Genomic DNA, 20,075 nt, shown 5'->3' on the forward strand with positions numbered 1-20,075 from the left:
AACTGGGCCAAATAAATGTTTGTGTATTCATGTACACATATCCAGAAAGATGGATATGTGGTCACTTTAAGGGATGCTATAGATATAGATATGTATGAACTGACAAAGAGTGATGACCAAAAAATATTGGAAAATGAAAAGACAACCCAGAAAGCTACAGGACATTTATTCCTGTCATCACCATATATGTGTATTCATGTGGCCCCATGTATAACAATGGCAGCTCTAGGGGTGGCAACTTGAGATTTTTTTCACTTCGACGTTGTACAATTTCATAATTTTTTAATTCCTCACAACGAACATGCGCAGGATGACCAGCTTTGAAAACCTTTTCTTTCCAGCACATGGAAAAAAGTTCCCCAGCTAATCAGTTTATACAGACTGTGTGAGCACTGCCTACGGCCTGACCCACTGATGGGCAAGAATGGTGGTGGCCCTTGGGATGGGTAAAGCGGGGAGTAAAGGGACTGGAGCTAAGATCTATCGATAGCACGTGTGCCATAATTTACAGACATAAAATAACTTTGATTCGCCTTTTTAATAAGTGCTTTAAAACATTTGTACAAAAGAATAGAATCTGAGAAGTGAAAGCTGATTGTTATTTCAACATGAAGCTCTCCTTGGCGATTTGGGTATATCCTTGCAAAGAGAGGTCAGAGTCCTGAATGAAACTGTGCCTTCAGCTAGTATTGTAACTTCAAATGGAGTCATTTAATTGCTAATCTCTCAGTTTACCCACCTGTTAAAATTGATAATAATAATCCTTAGCATGGCATTCCTGAGTGGGGTGTTGTAAAGCTTAATAAGATCATGGTAGCAAAATGCTTTGAGCTCTTTAGATAAAAGACACAATGTAAACATAGTCTCATTAAGATAATTATACAGTGATTTTTTTCAGAGTTCAAGTTTACATCCAAGACCAAGTGTCGTGATGGGGGTCATTTTATGGGAGGAGGAAAGAGCTTAGCTTTCAAAATCTGAAAATAAAATCGCTAACACATTTTGAAGACTGAAATAGTAGAATCATTCATTTTTAGAACAGGAGGGCTTAGTGCTGAGAGGTGATTCGCCAAGTGAAAGATTAAAAAAAGGTGTTAATTAAGTTTCTGTGTTTAGCTGAAAACTCTTTAAAAAAACATAGCAGTCACTTCTCTCCCATGAAAGAGGAAGTAATAAAAGGAAGCTCTTCAAGAATATTGTTGTTGTTGTTTTTATAAGTTTTGTCATTAATATGACTGTGTAGTGGTGAAACCTGTCTGGCCCACTATTGACATAGAAGGTTGACTCATCGCTGCTTGGCGGAGCCTCTGCCCTGGTAGCACTGTACCAGTTGCTCCTACAATGGAGCAGGGGATGTCCATCCTCTATGTGTTCCTTCTCGAGCTATCCTGAGAATCCATCATGTTTGCTGCAGGCTCCCCACCTTTCAGCACTATGGGTGCATACTATCACTACAACCCCAGACATGGACAGGCTATCTCTGTTCCCAAGATCTGGAAGTGCCGACACAGGAGGTCAGTAGCCCCAGAGGAAGGTAAGCTTGAAAAGCTGAAGTCTTTGCTCTTGGTTGTAGGTGGGGAAAGAATGGTTTCTATTTAAGATGGAAATAAATCTATTTCGGTGATCAGAACTGAAATTCCTCTTTGCTTAATCAGTACATTTAGCTTGCTCGGTTTTTTTGTGGGGTTTTTTTTGTTGTTGTTGTTGTTGTTGCTTTTTGTTTTTTTTTTTCCTGGCTAAACCATGAAAGGTGAGTTCTTGGTAAAGGTCATTGTTTGATACACACTTGTCCAGGAGTTCTCCAATTGTAACCTGCAGGGCTGCTGATCTTGAATTTTTTTCCAGTCATATTATTTTATTATTAATATGTTCATTCAGTTTTGTTGAAAAAAGCTAAGGATAAGTATGCTTATTTACTTATAAAAGGAGTTTTAGAAATAATCTTATACTACAGAAGACTTTGTGGTGTGGATGTGACATTTTGTATTATTGAAGGTGAAGATTTTATGTAATTCTGTAAAGACAGGTACTCTAATAAAATGCTGTATCGATATCCAGAAACATTTAATCTAGATTATTTAGCCAAAATATGTGAAAACACTTTGTGCCTGATTTTTACCACAGGCATTGTTTAAATAATTCTCTTTGCATGTAATATAATTTGGACATTATTGGGATGTAAAAGGAGATTTTTCTGATACCTTCTTTCCTACAAGCACTGCCCCTTGTCCCTATCAAACAAGTTTTTTATGGTAGTGAGGTTGTTATTTTCTAACTTTATATTCAAATTAGAGAAATTGCTAGGAAAAATTAGATACATAAAATAAATTAATTTCAGCCTTATGGGAGATATTGATAATTTTACTCTCCTTTTTCTTGCTGTTTGCTGGTGCTTATTTGAAGCTATTTTTCTGGTTTATTTCAATTTTTTCAATGGACATCTTAGTATGCCCCTGAGAGTCTCTGCATCTACTGCATCTAGAGGTTCCAAACACAGGGGATTTTAAACTACGAGGAAAGTTATTAATAAAGTAAATGAGAAAATTTCTTGTTTTAATTGCTCTGTGGGAACTACTAATTAAAACAGAAAATACTAAAGTCTTCCCAGGGAGGATATTACATGCTGAGTCAAATAACTTAACGTTTACAAACTATGTGATCTGTGAGCATTTCTTAAAGTAATGATACCCCTGTGTTCACATTTAATCAGAATTCATATGATTTCGTCTTGCAACAAAATTAGAATCAGTTTTAGAAAAGTCTATTTAGATTTACAACACATTATGTCATAATTTTGACTTGGGGAAACAAAGATTTTCTTTCTAGGAACATGAAAGGGTTTTATTCCCCTTCCTTATTACCGTCCCATTGTTAGTATCCTCGAATAGATAAAGAATAGGTTTTTCAATTCAAGGTAAATTTTATTTTTAGTTCAGAATTTTACTTTTAGTTCAAACACTAATTTGTTATATAGTCCTGAGTATGTTTCACATTGTTTGCTCTATTATTTCTTCAAGGAGGTAAAGTGTGCCTTTTCTAGCCCCTTGAGATGGTATAAAAATGCTGTTTGTGGCATGATGTCTATTTCCATTGGGTATAGGTGAAGCGAATATAAGAAATTAATGTCTACTTATTGAAATCATTGCAAACTTTTATCAACTTAACTTTCTTATTTTATGCACTCATAAAATAAGAAGTGGACTTGTTAAATTTATTGAGGTGCCAGGAGCAACTCAATCCATAGTTGGGATTTTCCAACAGCAACTGTCAGGTTAAATAATTCATTTAAAGAAAAGCTGTTCAGTAACATATCCTAGTTAAATAATAATACTCCAAGAAATAAGTGCGCCTTTGAAATCTCACAACCTCTATATTTCTCAGTGCCAGTAATCAAAATGGAGCTAGGGTTCCCATAACCTCCAAAATTTAAATCACGTTTAAATAGTTGCCGAATTTCTGTGTTGTCTTCTTTCTGGCAGGAATTACAAGCGTTTTTGCTGTAACTGCCAGAATCTGAGGGTGTATAGCTTCCAGCACCTGGATTTGTTTTCTTTCTCTCTTTTAGAGTAAAACTTAGGGGCTACTGAGAACTGATAGAGGGGAATCAGCTCTTTACCAGCAGTCAATAGTTAAAACATTTGTGCCCTCTACATTTCTTGATAAATAATATACCTGGTCTGAGCTGAACTGCAATTTCAAATAGAGTATTTCTAAGTTCCTGCAAGATCATAATTAACACATCTAAAAGTTGGGTCATTGACTTCAGTGCCATATTTCATTGGTTGTGGAAGTAATAGTAATAGTGGTAATGGTGATGATAAAAGGATTGGCACTCATTTATTGAACACTATATAAAGTACTTTAAACATTCGCCTTGTTTAATCTTCACAATACTCTTGGGAAACCTCTATCATCTCCATTTGATATGTGAAAAACTTTCCCAAATGAATACATCGTAATCTCTGTGACTCCAAGACCTATGCTTTCCCCATTTTTTTAAAGATTTTATTTTTATTTATTTATACAAGCACTGGGTATAGTCAGAAGTACGGGAGGGTGAGAGAATCACCAGAGCCAGAGCAGGGAACAGAACAGGCAGACTGACGAAATACACTGCTGAGGGGAGCAGCGGGCGCGGCAGGAGAGGTCTGCGCGCCATGTGGGACCCTCGCTGGTGGCTGGGGATCGAACCGGTGCTGCAGAGGCCGCGGGCAGCTTTGCAGCCCAGCACTCAACAGCTGCACCACCAGGGGAGGTGCCCCATTCTATTTTTAATGAGGAAAAAAAAATCCTACCTGACATTATCTGTGCACTCACAATCTTGTTTGTACTTTTACATACCTTCAGCTTCTACAACTGCTTTAGGACAGGCAGTTTTGCTGGGAGAGGTTGGAATGGAATGCCAGAATAATGAGCACAAGGAATTTAACCATAGAGATGGACCGTACATCTTTTTTCCAAGTTTTGTCCTTGGGTGGAGCAAGAATTAAGATGAGCCAAAAATACTTCAAAATAGCTAGAAGATTTCTCCAGATGTGCAGAGGAAAGTAGAAAATTGGACTTCTTAGTCTATAGGTCAACTCCAGTGAGAAAGTTTTTATAGATTTCCATTTTTTTCTTCAACAAAGTTGGTAATTCAACCATAGCGACCTATGGTTAAGCAAGATCAGAGCACTAACCAACACCAGGGACATAACTATAACTTGGGATTTCCTTTTTTACAGTTAGATCACTAGTCATTCTGTATAGGTCTATTAGGTGAGAGACTACAAACCCCATTCATGTCAAGAAAACTCTTAACACAACCCAGAGCCACCTGACGACCTTAACTGCAAGTGGGACTCTAGTTGAAATGAATAATGATGCAAACGGGTCTGCTGTAGAGGTGGGTGAGAATGTCTGTAACCTGAAACTAAATAAAGTCTTGACCACAAAGAGTTAAGAGTCAAGCAGCAATGAAGAAAGAAAACCCAAGTGGTAACTAACAATGTGGCCAGAAGCAACAATATAGGAGCTGAGAATAGATTTAGGACATTGAGGAACAACAAACAGGTAAGCAGTTGTAGACAATTACCTGATGCAGGTGCTGTCCACAGCAGGTGGTGTGCATTGTGGCTTGTGGGAGAATGCAAATGTGCATTTAAAAGGCAGGAGTGAGGTGGTGAGGGGAGCTGGCAAGACATCAAGTCTCTCCCTTATAAAGATATTTTCATGACTTGAGGATGAAATCCAATCTCCTTAGTAGGGTTGTGAACAGCTCCTTAAACACCTGGTCCCTGCCTGCCCCTTCCATAGGCAGCCCACATTCCGGTCATACTTAAACATGTGCCATCTGCTGAGCACACACATTCTTTCATGTGTGTTTGTCCCTTCCTGTTTGCCAAGATAAATCTTATTCATTTTTCAAGTATCAAGTATTCTTTTCCCTGAGGTTATCCCATCCTTAATCATCCCCAACCCCCAGTTTAGGGTTACCTTCATTCCCTTATTACTCTCCTTTTAATACTTATATTCCTTGAATTTATTTGCTTTTGCTTTTTTCTCTAAGGGATGCTGGACTCCTTGAAGGCAAGGACTTGTAATAATCTTTGTATCACATGTTTCACTAGGTGCTTAATCAGTATTTTGATTGAATGAATAAATGAAGGTTTGACAACCATACAATTATTACTTGTTAAATAGATATACTGATCACGCATGGAATTAAAATTGAGCACAGGTCACATATCTTTCAAGGTATGTTCAGTAACCAAAACTCCTGAACTTTTCAGTGGCTGGCTGAATAGTAATTCTGGAGATGTTTTCATCTTTTCAGTCAAAGAAAAATAAGGGTGAACAAAGATTATTTCTAGAAGTTAAAGAGTAGTTTATGGGTATTTGAAGTGTGTGTTCATTCAGGTGGTGAGAAATACAGGTGAAACTGCAGCAGCCATTTCTCTTTACTTGCTGGCTGTGCCCAAGAAAGGTGCATTGTTGGTCATGAGGCAGGGAAGGGAAACCTAAGTGCTTTAGTCATGAGACAAGGAGAGACTCACTTTGCGTGGAGTTCTTGTGGTGCACACAATCAGCTGGATGATTCAAATGGTTGAGCCAACAATAACTTATTCCAGAAGAGGAGCAGATGTGGCAGAGATAGGCTCCTGGGAATCGAACGACCACACCTTACATACTCAAGTCTTTTCTGACACTGTCTTGGAAAATATTCAGATTTTCATAATTTCTGTGTACTTATGTCTAGGTCTAAGTGTTGAGGAAGTATGAGACCAAGTGTTTCTTTTATGGCATTGTCCTGAAATCAGACTTGTAGGGGGCCTTACTCAGAGTGCTTCTTTCTTTTTTTTTTTTTTAATAATAAATTTTATTTTTATATTCCCCATACAATTGCAGCCCCCCCATTCTGACCCCAATCCCTCCCCTCCCGCCCCTGCCCCCCTAAAAGTGTCTCTGGTTCATAGTTTTTTGTTGATTTTGATTTTCACTTTCTTATAGTTATTCATTTTCCTGGTCCCTTATTTAAGTTTTCTAGATTCCTGCTATGAGTGAGACCATCCGGTATTTCTCTTTTTCTTTCTGGCTTATTTCGCTGAGCATGATCCCTTCCAGCGCCATCCATGTTGCTGCAAATTGCATGTGTTTATCTTTTTTGGATGCTGAGTAATATTCCATGGTATATATATGTACCACATCTTCTTGATCCAGTCATCTATTTTTGGGCATTTGGGTTGTTTCCAAAGCTTAGCTATTGTAAACAGTGCTGCTATAAACACAGAGTGCTTCTTTCTCCTGGGATAAGCAAGGACTCGCAGGCATGATGTCCACAAGCCTAGAATGGGCATCGAGCATGGAGCTTCCTGGCCACACTTACAGAGCCTGCCAAAGGGCAGGGACCAGTGCTCATGCCCTGTAGGACTTATAGGTCAGAGCAGGTTTGATGGGAAACCAAGTCAATGCTCTGAACAGAAGTGTGCAAGACAGGGAAGGCAGGAAACCAGGGTAGGAGACCACCCGTGGACATCTGACAAGGGAGTAGCTTGACTGGGACTCCAGTGAGCCTGAGCAGTTCCTGAGCTAAGGAGCAGGCAGGTGGGTGTTAACCTCGTTTCCCACGCTTGTGGGTAAACGCATAATGAGATTAATTAAAGGGACAGTGGAAGCCCTTTTCAGCTAGGGTTTTATTATCAAAGAAGACTGCTCTTTGAAGTACAGGAGATGGTATGGAAGGAGTCAAGGCTAGAAGGACTGAGCTGGTCACAGAGCTGGCTCTGAGGTAGAGCACCCAATCTCTGCTACCCGGTGTGCAATGTTTTTTTTTTTTTTTAAAGATTTATTTATTTATTTATACAAGCACTGGGTATAGTCAGAAGCGTGGGAGGGTGAAAGAATTCACCAGAGCCAGAGCAGGGAACAGAGCAGGCAGACTGACGAAGTACACTGCTGAGGGGAGCAGCGGGAGCAGCAGGAGAGGTCTGCGCACCACGTGGGACCCTCGCCGGCGGGCCGGGGATCGAACCAGCGCTGCAGAGGCTGTGGGCAGCTTTGCAGCCCAGCGCTCAACTGCTGCGCCACTGGGGAGGCCCCCGGTGTGCAATGTTTGAAGTAACATGGGAAATCCTTGTTTGATGGTGACTTGTATTATCTGAAAGGGGAGAGTAGGAACAGAAGGTAGGCAGTGCTATTGTTAAGTTGGAGTGTGGGGTGGCTGTGAAGGAAGGTGCCTGGAGTGTGATGTGTGGTGATTTTTCTGTTTAATATAGGAGCCCAGGCAATAGCTGGCAGTAGAGGAGCAGGGCTGTGTTAATTTATGGAGGAACAAACTGTCCTTGGAGAAAAGAGACCTCATAATTTTAAATACCCTGTGTTTCTAGCTATTTCCCCAAAGAAATAACACAGGATAACAACAAAAGAACACACAGACAGAAAGACTAGAATGAAATCCACCAAACTGTTTAATAGTCCACCCCTGAACCTGGACGCTATGGCTGACTACTTTCCTTCTACTCATAGGAACTTTCTAAATCTTTAATAGGAATGCTCTACCTTAATGAAGAATAAAACTGAATTTTGAAGAAAGGAGATAGGAGGATCTTAAAATAAATTTCAGTGGCTTCAGCATGAAACTTCGTTTTTATTAGCTACTGGTTGGAAAGGTAAGATGCTTGGATAATTCAGAACAATAGGTGACTCAGTTTGTGCTGAACTTACATCACAAATACGTGGGCACTCCCATTTTGTTCAATTCCTATGTAGAAAATGACTGATTTCATCAAGGTCAAGGAGGCATTTAACCTTTGGGGACGAATATGTCAGAAAGTGAGTAATCCATTAACAAATGATCACACAATGTAGGGTCAAGTTCTGGGAGAGAGACATCTACGTTACACCAATAAAAGTAGACATTTGAAACATAAGGTACTTAGAGCTACATGTACCTTGGGATGGTAAATATTTGTTGCACTGACCTACAAGAATTTTGAGCTCTCATCCCCTATACACTCGGAGGCACAATAGAAAAACAAAGGCATGCTCTCTATCATCAAGGTGTCTAGTAGCAAAGATTCTAGTAGTCTCTCTGCCTTCATCTCATTCCTTGCACACCTGGACCACTGAGGATAGCTGTAACTCAAAGGCTCACCCTTTCTGAACATAGTAGCTCCAAGCCCCACGTATACGTGTGCTCCTTTCACTTCTCCTCACCCCCACGTATCATATCGAGCAAACCACGTTTGTGGCATCTGTGAACACAACCCTATCAGTTAAATATTCATTCAATGTGTTGTCACTTAACTTGTATATGGGCACTTTGGAAGATGAGGACTATACTCAGACTTCTCTTGACTGAGTAGCAATGACTATTTCATTGAAAAAATGAAACATTGAAAAATACTGGATAGAGCCTCCCTGGTGGCACAAAGGGTTAAGCACCGCACTATGAAGCAATTCGCAGCCACTGCAGCATGAGTTCAATCCCCGGCTGGCCAGGGAGCAACCCACATGGTGCAGCAGACCTTTCCTGTCCCGCCCGCTGCTCCCCTCAGCAGTGTATTTCAGTTAGTCTACCTGTTCTGCTCCCCACTCTGTCTCTGGTGAATCCTCTCACTCCCAGCATCTCTGGCCTGTATCCCAGCTCTTGTAAGCATAAATAAATAAATCTTTAAAAGAAAAAAGAAAAATACTGGATAAAGACTATACTAGAGGTACAGGTAGAATAGGTGCCAGTCATTTAATGAACTGGATTGTTTGTAACTACCTTGTTGCTCCAGTATTATCTGGGTGTTTTGTGATATAGCTTAAACTAAACACTGGTGCCTGAAATTCTTCCCCACCTATTGCTCTTTTATTAGTCATCTCCAGGGAACCTTTAACTTTTTTGGATAGCTGTGTTTACTACTTGTTTAAGAGCAATAATAATTTCTTTTTTTTTTAATTAAAAGGATAAGCTAAGAAAACTACTAGAGAAAACAAAAACACAAAATCTTCCATAATCCAAACACCTCGACTCTTTTCATAGAGATGGGTGTATCAAAATGACTAAGCTCCTTTGTTTCACATTTTTATACACTTCTATATTTACCTAAAATTACTCCAAACATTTTTATGGTTCTTTATCATCTTACTAATTATAGCTTTTTAATTATAATAAATGATAATACTTTATCATATAGCTGGACCATAATACTAAATCCATTGTTAGACATTTAAATTGTTCCCCCAAGATGAAACTAATAGGCACTACTGTGGTTAATATCTTTATTCATATAGCTTTTTATTTCCATTAAGCCATTTCTGTAATTTTTAGAAATATAAGTAGTAAAAATATATGAATAATTTTTTAGTTCCACAACCCCTTTCCCAAAATTACACTTATATATTCTACTACCAATTTCCATGACAACTCAGTCTTTCCAAAAAAAAAAAGTTTTGTGAAATGTAATAAACATGCTATGCAATTCACCCACATATACTGTACCATTCAGTGGTTTTTAGTACATTCACAGAAGTGTGCAACTATCACCTCAATTGTATTAAAACATTTCACCACCCTCCTAAAACCCCACAGCAGTCACTGGCCATTTCTACCCAGTCATCTCCAACTCCAGGTAACTACTGATTTATTCCCTGCCTCTATAGGTTTGCCTTTTTTGTACATTTCATATAAATGGATTCCTTCAATAAATGCTCTTTTATAACTGGCCTCTTAGCATAATGTTTTCAAGATTTATCCTTTTTATTGCCAAATTCTATTCCATTGTATTGATATAGCACATTTTGTTTTCTGTAAGTAGATGGGCATTTGGATTGTTCCTGCCTTTTGGCTGTTATTAATATTGCTGTCAGGAACGTCTGTGTACAAGTTTGTGCGTGGATATATTTTCATTTCTCTTGGGTGTAATATACTTAGGAGTGGAATTGCTGCACCACAGTCATTCTGTGTTTATTCTTTTGAGGAAATACCAGATTTTTTTCCAAAGCTTCTGCACGTTTTACCTCCTCACCCAACCATGTGTAAGAGTTTCAGTTTCACCACATCCTTGCCAACACTTGTTATTATTTACTTTTTTAAATGATAGCCCTGTGAGTGAAGTGCTATCTCATTGTAGTTTTGATTTGCATGCTGTTGGTCTTTAATTTTGTTTTCATAGTTTAAATGACCTGTGTAGGGTTGAAAGCATTTTGCAACATATATGTGTTGTAAAATGTATGTATTTAGATACCATATAACATTTATATATCATCTAACATTCGAAATCATCAACAAAATTATGCAAAAGTGAAGCAGCTTATAGAATGTGAGGAAATAGGCCATCAGAGATAAATACAAGGTAAGAAATGGCATACAGTAAAAATTTAAAACTAACATTTCAATGGCAGTTTGTAATTACATAGTACTTATTCACATAAATTATCTGGTTTATTCTGAATAACTATTTTAGGTGCAATACAAAGACACTGTAAAAAGATGTAATGGGTTTGTTTCTAAACCTTCCTTAATGTTAATAAAAATATCCTGCATCTGAAGACTTTAAAAATTATTTTAATATGGAAAACGTTAATTGATAAAAAATACTGCAAGTTACCTCTAAACTATTAATAGCACAGGGAAAATGGCTGAAGGAGTAGCAGAGGTCTTTTGTTTTATTTACTTATTTTTTATTTATTTATTTTTATTATTTTTGCATAGAAGAACTGGGGTGTAGGCCAGAGGTACGGGGGGTGAGAGAATTCACCAAAGACAGAGTGGGGAGCAGAACAGGCAGCTCTACTGAAATACACTGCTGAGGGGAGCAGCGGGCAAGACAGGAGAGGTCTGCTGTGCCATGTGGATTAGTTTCCTGGCGGGGGATCAGACTCAGGCTGCAGTAGTGATAGTGCTGAGACTTAAGCCCTAGTCTACCAGGGAGGCCCAGCAGAAGGATTTTAATTGAAATTTGTTGAATTTTAAAATAAATGACTTGTTAGTCTTCAAAAAGCCTTCCTATCCTGAATAGAATCAAATAGTGAATAAAAAAGAAAAGAAACTCTGCTGTGAGAGTCAGTGGGTACATGTTCCATTGTTGTTTTGTGGGTATGTGTTAGAATAGCACTTTTTAGAAAGTGATCTCCTTAGTCTGTTAATACAGGCATTTGCTTTTTGTTACCTACGTTTTCTGTGGTCTTTACAAAAATAATATTGACTTATTGGGATAGAAAAAACACTTTTCATTACCACCACCCATAGAAAAATTACTGTTAAAATTTACTTTTCTTCCCAAATTTTTTATGGTTGCATAATATTTCCTATACCTGATAAATAATTTTTTGGCTTAGCATGCTATATAACAAATCCTTTCCCATATTGTCAAATATTTTATATTGTTTTAATTATTGTGGACTGTTCCTGCAAACCTGTTTATAATTTTTTAGTGTTTTAATAATGTCACAAGCATTTGTTGCATTGGATGTTTGCATTTTTAGATCACATTCTTAGGAGAAAAGTTACAGTGCTAAACGTATGATTATTATCTGACTTTTAAGATTTATTAGCAAATTATTCCTCCTGATTTTATTCAGCTTACTCCCACCAGCAGATTATTCATGCACTTATTTTGTTTATTAATTCACCAAATGTTTAGTGGGAAGCTACTAGGTCCGAGTACCGTGTGAAGTGCCCAACTAACTTAATGAACAGGATGGCATGGTCTTGCTTTTTCAGAATGAAGTGTCTGTTTTCCTTCTTTGTTACCAACACTGTATATTTTCAGTTTTATCTTTCTGATTTGGTGGGGGAATGCTGTATTTTATTGTTTTCTTCACTTTAATTTCTTTCATTACTAGTGATGTTGATTATTTTCCATATTCTCTGATCATTTATTTGCACTTTGTCTATTCATTATTATCATAAAAGAATATATGAAAACTATGTGTGTTTGTATGTTGTCCTTTTCCAGAGATGGCATACATCTTATTTTCAAATTATAGTAGTTAGAGACATTTGTTAATATAATAAAATGTCTTAGTGTATTTCCTGCTAAATCAAGTACCCATTTCATCTTGAATAGAGTCTAGAAGCAGGCTCTAGACTAAGTATGGTTCATGCCCTCCTTGACTCTGGGGTAAGATGGGACTTGTAAATGGAGTTAAAAGTTTTGCTAGCTTGTTTGGTTTCTTCTTGGGGAAATAGTGGGTCTTGGGAAATTTCCAGTATTAGACTGAATAACTCTTTCTCTGTCCTGGGAACTGATTGATCACCTGCAGGATTCATATTGGGAGGCAGAGGTGGTAATCAATATTGTAGGCTGAGGTCACTGACCAGGGGCCAAAGACAATAATGTGTGAAATGTAGGATGGATTGCTTTTTGGGTTTTGTCTGGATTTACTAAAACAGGGGAGTTGTTTGGGCAAATGATGCCTCTTTGGAGTCTCTTTGAAGTGACCACCTAATGAATCAGGGAAAAGGGCAGTTAAATCCCTCTTGGTGAGAACATCAAAAGAGCAATGGGATATAGTTACATGTCAGGAGCCAAGGGCTATCAGTTGACCTTTCTTAAGAGTGGGGAGAGGAGTTTGGATGGTTGGGAAGTTTTTGTTATATACTGACCTTTTTTTGTCCTTTCACTTTTGTGCTTTTACTCCCATCTTCATGTTTTTGTTTTTTTTTTTTTTAATTTTTTTCTGACTTATTCTTGCTTAATTATTCAGCAGCAGTTAGGGAATCAGAAAATATAAGTAATGTTTCACGAATGGCAAAATCTCTTCAAATGTCTTCCACATTATAATCTCATAATTTCTCCTTTAAACCTGTCTTTTCCTGAAGGGCAAGGAAAGTAAGATAATTGCATTCTCTTATACACAAATCTCTGGATTCATTTCCTTATGCCATTATGTCCTTCCTCTACTTTTGGTTGTTAAGAGATATATAGATAATTCATGCCTACTGATTATTTCAGCATCTTTTGGCCTTATTTATCCCCTCCTCCCACACACTTGAAAACTTTTGCCAAGGCAGTAATTAGTTAAGTTGCTTGATCGAGTTTCATATATTTTGTTTTCATGTTATACTCAAAAGTGAGAAGACAAAAGAATGAAAGAACTTAGTCAAAAGATGACAAGACATGGTACACAAACCACCACTCTTCCCTCCTGCACCAGGGAAGGCATTGCTAATCAATCGTAAGACTCTTTCCCACAGAACCTGAGAACGGTCTCAGAATTCTTGCTAATGTTGTATTCTAGCCATTCACTCCCAATAGCACCCAAGCCGAAACCTATTTTGTTTTTTTTGATATATAAAATTTAAAAACACACCTCTGGGACTTCAAAAATTAATTGTGATTGAAAAGTGTTTTATTTGTAATATAACAGCATTTTTCTTTTCACTTTCTTAAAAAGAGTGACTACTGTAATGCCAGCTTTATAGAAGAAAATCTGATCCGATAACCTGCATTGCTCTAGCTAGCTTCAGGATTTATTCATTACATAGTTTCAGTGTTATGGAACAAACACTTCAGGAAGAAAATGTTGGCAGAGGGTCTGTGACAAAAAGACTTCTTTCTTGGAAGGCTATTTGAACAGAAACCTAAGTGATGTGGAGAAATAAGCCATGTGACAGTCTGGGTGACAGAATTCCAGTAGAGGAAACACCAAGTACAAATTCCACAGTCAGGAGTGAAGTTGGTTTACCCACAGACCAGCACAAAGATCAAGGTGGCTGGAATGATGCAAGTAGGTAAGGGCAGGAGATAAAAGACTGGGAGAAAGAGGTAGATTGGCATCAGATCAGGTTAGGCTCCTTAAAGCCACGAATTTGCATTTTTAAAAACTGTTATGGGAAGCCACTGGAAGATTTGGATTTGTGAAATGGTATGACATTGAAAACATACCCTTGGATGCTTTTGGAAAATATTATGAGAGGCAGAAGTGACAGAAAGGAAGAAAGCTGGGAGATTACTTCACTTCCCCAGATGAGAGCAGATAGTGGCTTAGACTGAGTGGTAGTGACATGCCAAGTGGTCACATTGACAATACAACTTGGTGGCAGAGCAAACCGGTCTTGAGCATAAAATGTGGGATGTGAGAGAATTCAAGAACAAAGCAACTTATTAATCTTAGAAACCAAGTGGGAAAGACTGAAGAAGGAGCAAGGTAAGGAGGAAAATCAAGAGTTTGGGGTACGTATTAGCCCAGCAGTGAGTAATCAGTGTCTGTATGAAATTGGAGAGAGGGGTCCAGGTTAGATGTATTAATTTGAGCGTCACTCCAGTTTCCATGGTATTTAAAACTTTGAGACTGAATGACATGACCGAAGAAGGAGTAAAAAGGAGAAGGTCCAGTGCAGATCTTTGGGCAATTGAAATATTTAGATCAGTGGTTCTCAACCCACCGACATCTAGCTATGACTGGAGATACTAAGTGGTCACAATTGGCTGGGAGAGCAGGGTGGGAAAGCTGCTGGTAACTAGTGCGTAGGGGCCAAAAATGCTGCTAAACATCCTACCCTGCATAGAGCATCCTCCCACACAAAGATCTATGGGGTTCAAGTACCAATAGTATTAAGGTTAAATACCTTGATTCAGAAGTTGGGAGGATAAGGAGCCAGTGAGGTGACCGAGAAGTAAGCAGTGAAACAGAAAGTAGATATGGAGTGTGTAGAAGATGTGGTTTCTAAAAAGGAATTTCAAGGGAAAGAAACCTCACCCAAAGCTGCTGAGAATGACCATTAAATGAGTGGTGAGACCTGATCGCTAGGTGCAGTAAGAGAGACAACTTGCAGACGCATCCATAGATTTAAAGATTCCTTTGAAGGTCAATTGATTCAAATAGTGAGGTTTATACTTCTTTAGAAATTGAGTGCACATTAAAGAAAACTGCCCCTCCCCCATGCCTTTATTTTCAAAACCACAGATGCAACACTGAATGAAATGTTTAGTATTCTTACCGCTTAGCCTTTATGTGTTTGTGAAGCACTGATCTTAACTAAAGGCTCTGGTTAGCTTATCAAAATAGGATTTTATTTGTAGAATTCTATGGCATTTTTTTTGGAGGTCAAGAAGAATAATTAAGCCTTGGCTGGCAGTCACAAACAGTGCTCATGGGAAAGATTTCCTGTCTCTTTTCTGTCACTTATATGACCCTACCCTTTTGCAATTTCTCATTCCCATTTTTTAATGAAAAAAAATCTATTAGTATCTGCTTGGGATAGATAACTGTTTTTTGATCAGTAAGCTCTGAAAAGTCCATGTCAAAATAGAGGTGTTCCTCTTGGGTTCTGGGAGCAGCTCCAAGAAAAGGGGGAGCAATGAAGGGACAGCCAGCCATCATGAGAGCTTCCTACCTGATTTCACTTCTTTAGATTTTTTCTTTTTCTTTTTTCTTTTATACATTTTTTATAACATTTTTCATTTTTGCACAAGGTATGCATTTTCATCTTGGTTATAGTCCCTATACTATTCCCACCCCTCCCTTATTTTGACCCTAATCCCTTCTCCTCCTTCCCCTACCTCTTTATTTTATACATCTGTACATCCAAATAGGTCCTCAACAGCTCAGTGCTAGTCCTGAACAGCTCAGCACTACCATGCGTAACTACAAACCCTTCTTCCTTCCCAGAAGCTAACAGACTCAGTTACTGATCTGGAAGTCATGTCACTGGTTCATTTCTCCCCTTGTTCCATCATCATCCGTTGTAATACTTTGCAACTTATGAGTCAAATGAATACTTTTACTGCGATTAATAAATATACCCTAATTGTGAGACTAAAAGATAAATATAAAAAGAGGAAAATGACAAGCAAAAGTAAGTGGTATTGATTGAAAAAGAAAACTGGAAGTAATTTAAAACATCTAGCTACCCAACAGAATGATAAAAGCATAGGTTTCCCTTTTTATCTACTTAATCACAAGGCATAGACTGCACTGAATTTATCTCCATTATTATTCACTTCAAGTTGCTCTCACCTTCAGCCAGCATTTCAGCTGGTTTGAATTTACTTTATTTCTGAAACCTCAGAAATAAAGTCCATTCTAGATACCGTTACGAGTCTTTTGCTAAGCCGTCCTCCAGATCCCTCTCATACCCAACCCCCAATAATCCTATTTCCCTTTAATAGGATAAATCATGCCAGCTATTAGTCATAATCCTTACCCATTTTTGGCCTGTTCTTTACCTGACTGGAGGAGCTCAATCAAAATCACCCAGAGATAGTCCAAATTTCTAATTCAGGGGGCGACTCCTGTTTCCCACCCCTGTCAAGTGAAAAAGTATCTCCATTTGGTAATGAGCCATCCAGAGTCCCCAGAGCATCTGACCTGGAAACACTAGAACCAGAATAACAATGTTTAATGGTGACCCCCTCAAGTCTGGTTCCTGGTATCCAGGCGGTAAGAGAGACCGCGTCCTTTCTTACCATCAGGTTAAAACACAGACTTTATGTTTCAAGGCAGCGCCCCACCTTAAAAAATGCTGCCCCCCAGGGCCACGCTGCCATCTCTCTGAGAACCATTGGTGAGGGTTGCATCTCCTTCTGCTCATTCCAGAAGTCATCACAATGAAGTCTCAACATTCTTAGTGCTTTTTCTTTTAATCATATATTAAGACTCAAATTAATATTGTTTTAAAAATAGAAATGTTTTTAAGTTTCTGCAAAGAAAAGCATCAAATCACTTCAGCAAAGTTAACACCCTTACTGATTTACATCAAATTATCTAATTTTTTTCTTTACTGTTTTCACTTTTTCAATTTATTTGCGCTATTCTTGATTCCATGGCGAACTAAGAAAGTATATTTAGAATGAAAGTAGTTGAAGGATACTGCTGCAGGAATGGGAACATTTTATCAGTTTCCCGAGTGATATGTTTTGTTTTCTTTTCCTTCTCTATGGATGAGCCCTCTTGGGTACACACCTCAGATTGTAATTGTAATGAATCCTCTGTTATGTCAATCCCCTAACCTAATAGCAGGATGGTTGTAGTTTTCCCTCAAAATTTTCTATATCCAGGCCTCCCTGGTGGTGCTGGGGTTAAAGTCTCAGCGTTATCAAGCTATCACCAGCTGCTGCAGGATGAGTTCAATACCTGGCCAGGGAGCTAACCCATATAATGGTGCAGCAGACCTCTCCTGACTCACCCGCTGCTCCCCTCAGCAGTGTACTTCGGTCAATCTGCCTGTTCTGTTCCCCACTCTGTCTCTGGTGAAGCCTCTCACCACTGCCCCCATCTCTGGCCTACACCCAGCTCTTGTATGCATAAATAAGTCTTTATTTTTTTTTTTAATTTTTTTTTATAGAGGCATGTTTTATTTATTTATTTTTATTTGTTTGTTTGTTTGTTTATACAAGCACTGGGTACAGTCAGAAACGCGGGAGGGTGAGAGAATTCACCAGAGCCAGAGTAGGGAGCAGAGCAGGCAGAAGGACCGAAGTACACTGCTGAGGGGAGCAGCGGGCGGCAGGAGAGGTCTGCACGCCATGTGGGATCCTCCTCCGGTGGCCGGGGAGCAGCCGGGGATTGAACCGGCGCCGCGGAGGCCACGGGCAGCTTCGCAACCCAGCGCTCAACCGCTGCGCCACCGGGGAGGCCCCATAAATAAGTCTTTAAAAAAAAAGTATTAAAATTTTTTTCTGCATCCTTTTCATTAATAGAGATGACTGTCATTTCAAATAAAGAGAAAATAGATTAGAGAATTCACTCATTAGCAGTGAGTGGTACCTCATAGTGTTATTTTAAGTAAAAATTTGGCAAAAAGAATTCTATGTATGTAAATAAAATGCAAGCCTATAGTAAAAGCCTAATTTCTGAAAATCTTGTCAACCTAATATATTGATAATTGTGACTACTCCTTCTTGCTCCTTTCAAGCCATTATTGACCATCCCGTGAAAAAAATACTCCTGAAAAAAATGAAATTATAAGTAAGCTAATTTCTCAGTAATGCTAGACTCAAATTCTCCTCTTCTGTTATTTGTTTGGTGTAATCATTCCAGGAAATGTTTATCATGAACTTGATATATAGTTAAGTTCATCTTGACTGGGAAATAGATGATGAATTCAATTCTATTTTTAGTACAGATTAAACTCACTTTATGGATCAGTTGCTTTCCTGAAAGATTTCCCGATGAAGTTAATTTTCTTTTAGTAAATTGATTTTTCTACTGACATGCATTTTAAATTGGCCCTATGTTTTCTGGTAGCACAGTAGCTCTAAGACATAGTAAAGTCACATTTGAGATGATAACAGTTCCCTTAGGGGGGGAGAAAAGATAATATTTAGATAATGATAAAATGCTAAGAACATTAAGTTAAAAATGATGGATTAATTTTATGTTTGACCGAGTATTTTCAAGGTATAAAGGATAAAAAACATAATTTAATTGAACCAAAACATTGCGAAAAGACCCTGGCTCCCCTTATGTTCTACTGCATGAAAGTATGAAACTCTTCTTGGTGGCTTAGGATTTGCTTGGTTTGAATTTTTTTTCTTTTGTCATTTTATAGTTTGAAGGCAGAATGAGAAACAACAGAAATTTCAAAATGAATAAAATAGGATATGAGCACCTTTATTGAATCATTCATTTGAATTTAGAATTGAACCCTGTGGAGACATGGAGTTTTATTTCATTGCTCCCTGTTGTCTTGCACAATGTCTAATTCAACACCAAAGAGGAGGGCTTCCAACAAGGGTTTATATAGTGTTTATGGCATTTAGTTTCCCACTTTTTTCTATCAAAAGTTATACTTTGATGTACATGTTGTATCTCTGTAATAGCTCTTGAATAATCAAATGACTATTCTAGGATAGATAGATATACACGAGTTTTATTAGTTAAGAACATGTTTAATATTTTAGAATAGCAGTCAGCAAGTTTTTTCTGTAAGGAGCCAAATAATGAATGTTCTCCACTTTGCAGATCATCAAATCTCTGTGGCTGTGGCTTTTCTTTTTCTACTTGTCCCTCCTCTTTCTCTCTCCCCACCTCCTCCCCATCACCACCCCACCTCTCTACCTGTTCCAGCCTTTAAAAATATAACAATGTAAAAAACATTTTTAGCTCTTGTGTTATACAAAAATAGGCTGCATGTTAATATTTGACCGTTGGATTATACTTGTCAGCTCCTGTTTTAGATATATATTGCCCAACAGCTTTTCAAGGATGTATACCAATTTATTCTTTCCAGGAATCTCTGAGAATATTCATTTCTCAGTAGCTTCCTTGTATTATTTTAATATTGATAGGAGCACATTTATTTAGTGGGTTGCTCATTTTGTAGTATTTGTCAAAATGTGTAGCTCTACCTTTATTACTGTTGGTTTTTTTTTTTTTTTTTAGCTGTAGAAATGAAACATTCCAGATCCAGTCAAAGTATTCTTCTAGTGACATTTATTTTATGAGGCACTGAAATCAAATATGTGTATCTCAAATAAATTTATCGCTAATGTATGAGAGCCTGAAGCAGCCACAGAGCACTCTCAGCTTCCTGCCTAATGAAACTATGACCAGATTGCTTGAGGGAAGCTTTCTTCTGGGAACTAAGATCTCCAAACTCACCAAGCCCATGGGTACAAGGATAGGAAGCAAAAATTATGCAAGTGGTTTATTAATTGTAA

At 38.1% G+C, this 20,075-nt stretch overlaps 1 protein-coding gene across 9 annotated transcripts in view; it reads left to right on the plus strand.

Annotated features, from left to right (window-relative positions):
• Positions 1–20,075, plus strand: part of FMN1 (formin 1) — a 405,806-nt gene that overhangs the window by 79,756 nt on the left and 305,975 nt on the right. Inside the window, exon 5 of one of the 9 annotated variants that reach the window (XM_054700249.1) lies at positions 8,027–8,366. The exons of the other annotated variants lie outside the window; for them this stretch is intronic. Within the exon in view, the coding sequence (XP_054556224.1) occupies positions 8,027–8,052 (26 nt within the window). The 3' untranslated portion in view covers positions 8,053–8,366. Of the gene's footprint in view, positions 1–8,026; positions 8,367–20,075 lie in introns of those variants that run through there. 9 annotated transcript variants of the gene reach the window in all.

The sequence above is a fragment of the Talpa occidentalis genome, unplaced genomic scaffold (assembly GCF_014898055.3).
Source record: "Talpa occidentalis isolate TD23 unplaced genomic scaffold, MPIMG_talOcc4v2.1 talOcc4.11, whole genome shotgun sequence".
Taxonomy (NCBI): Eukaryota; Metazoa; Chordata; class Mammalia; order Eulipotyphla; family Talpidae; genus Talpa; species Talpa occidentalis.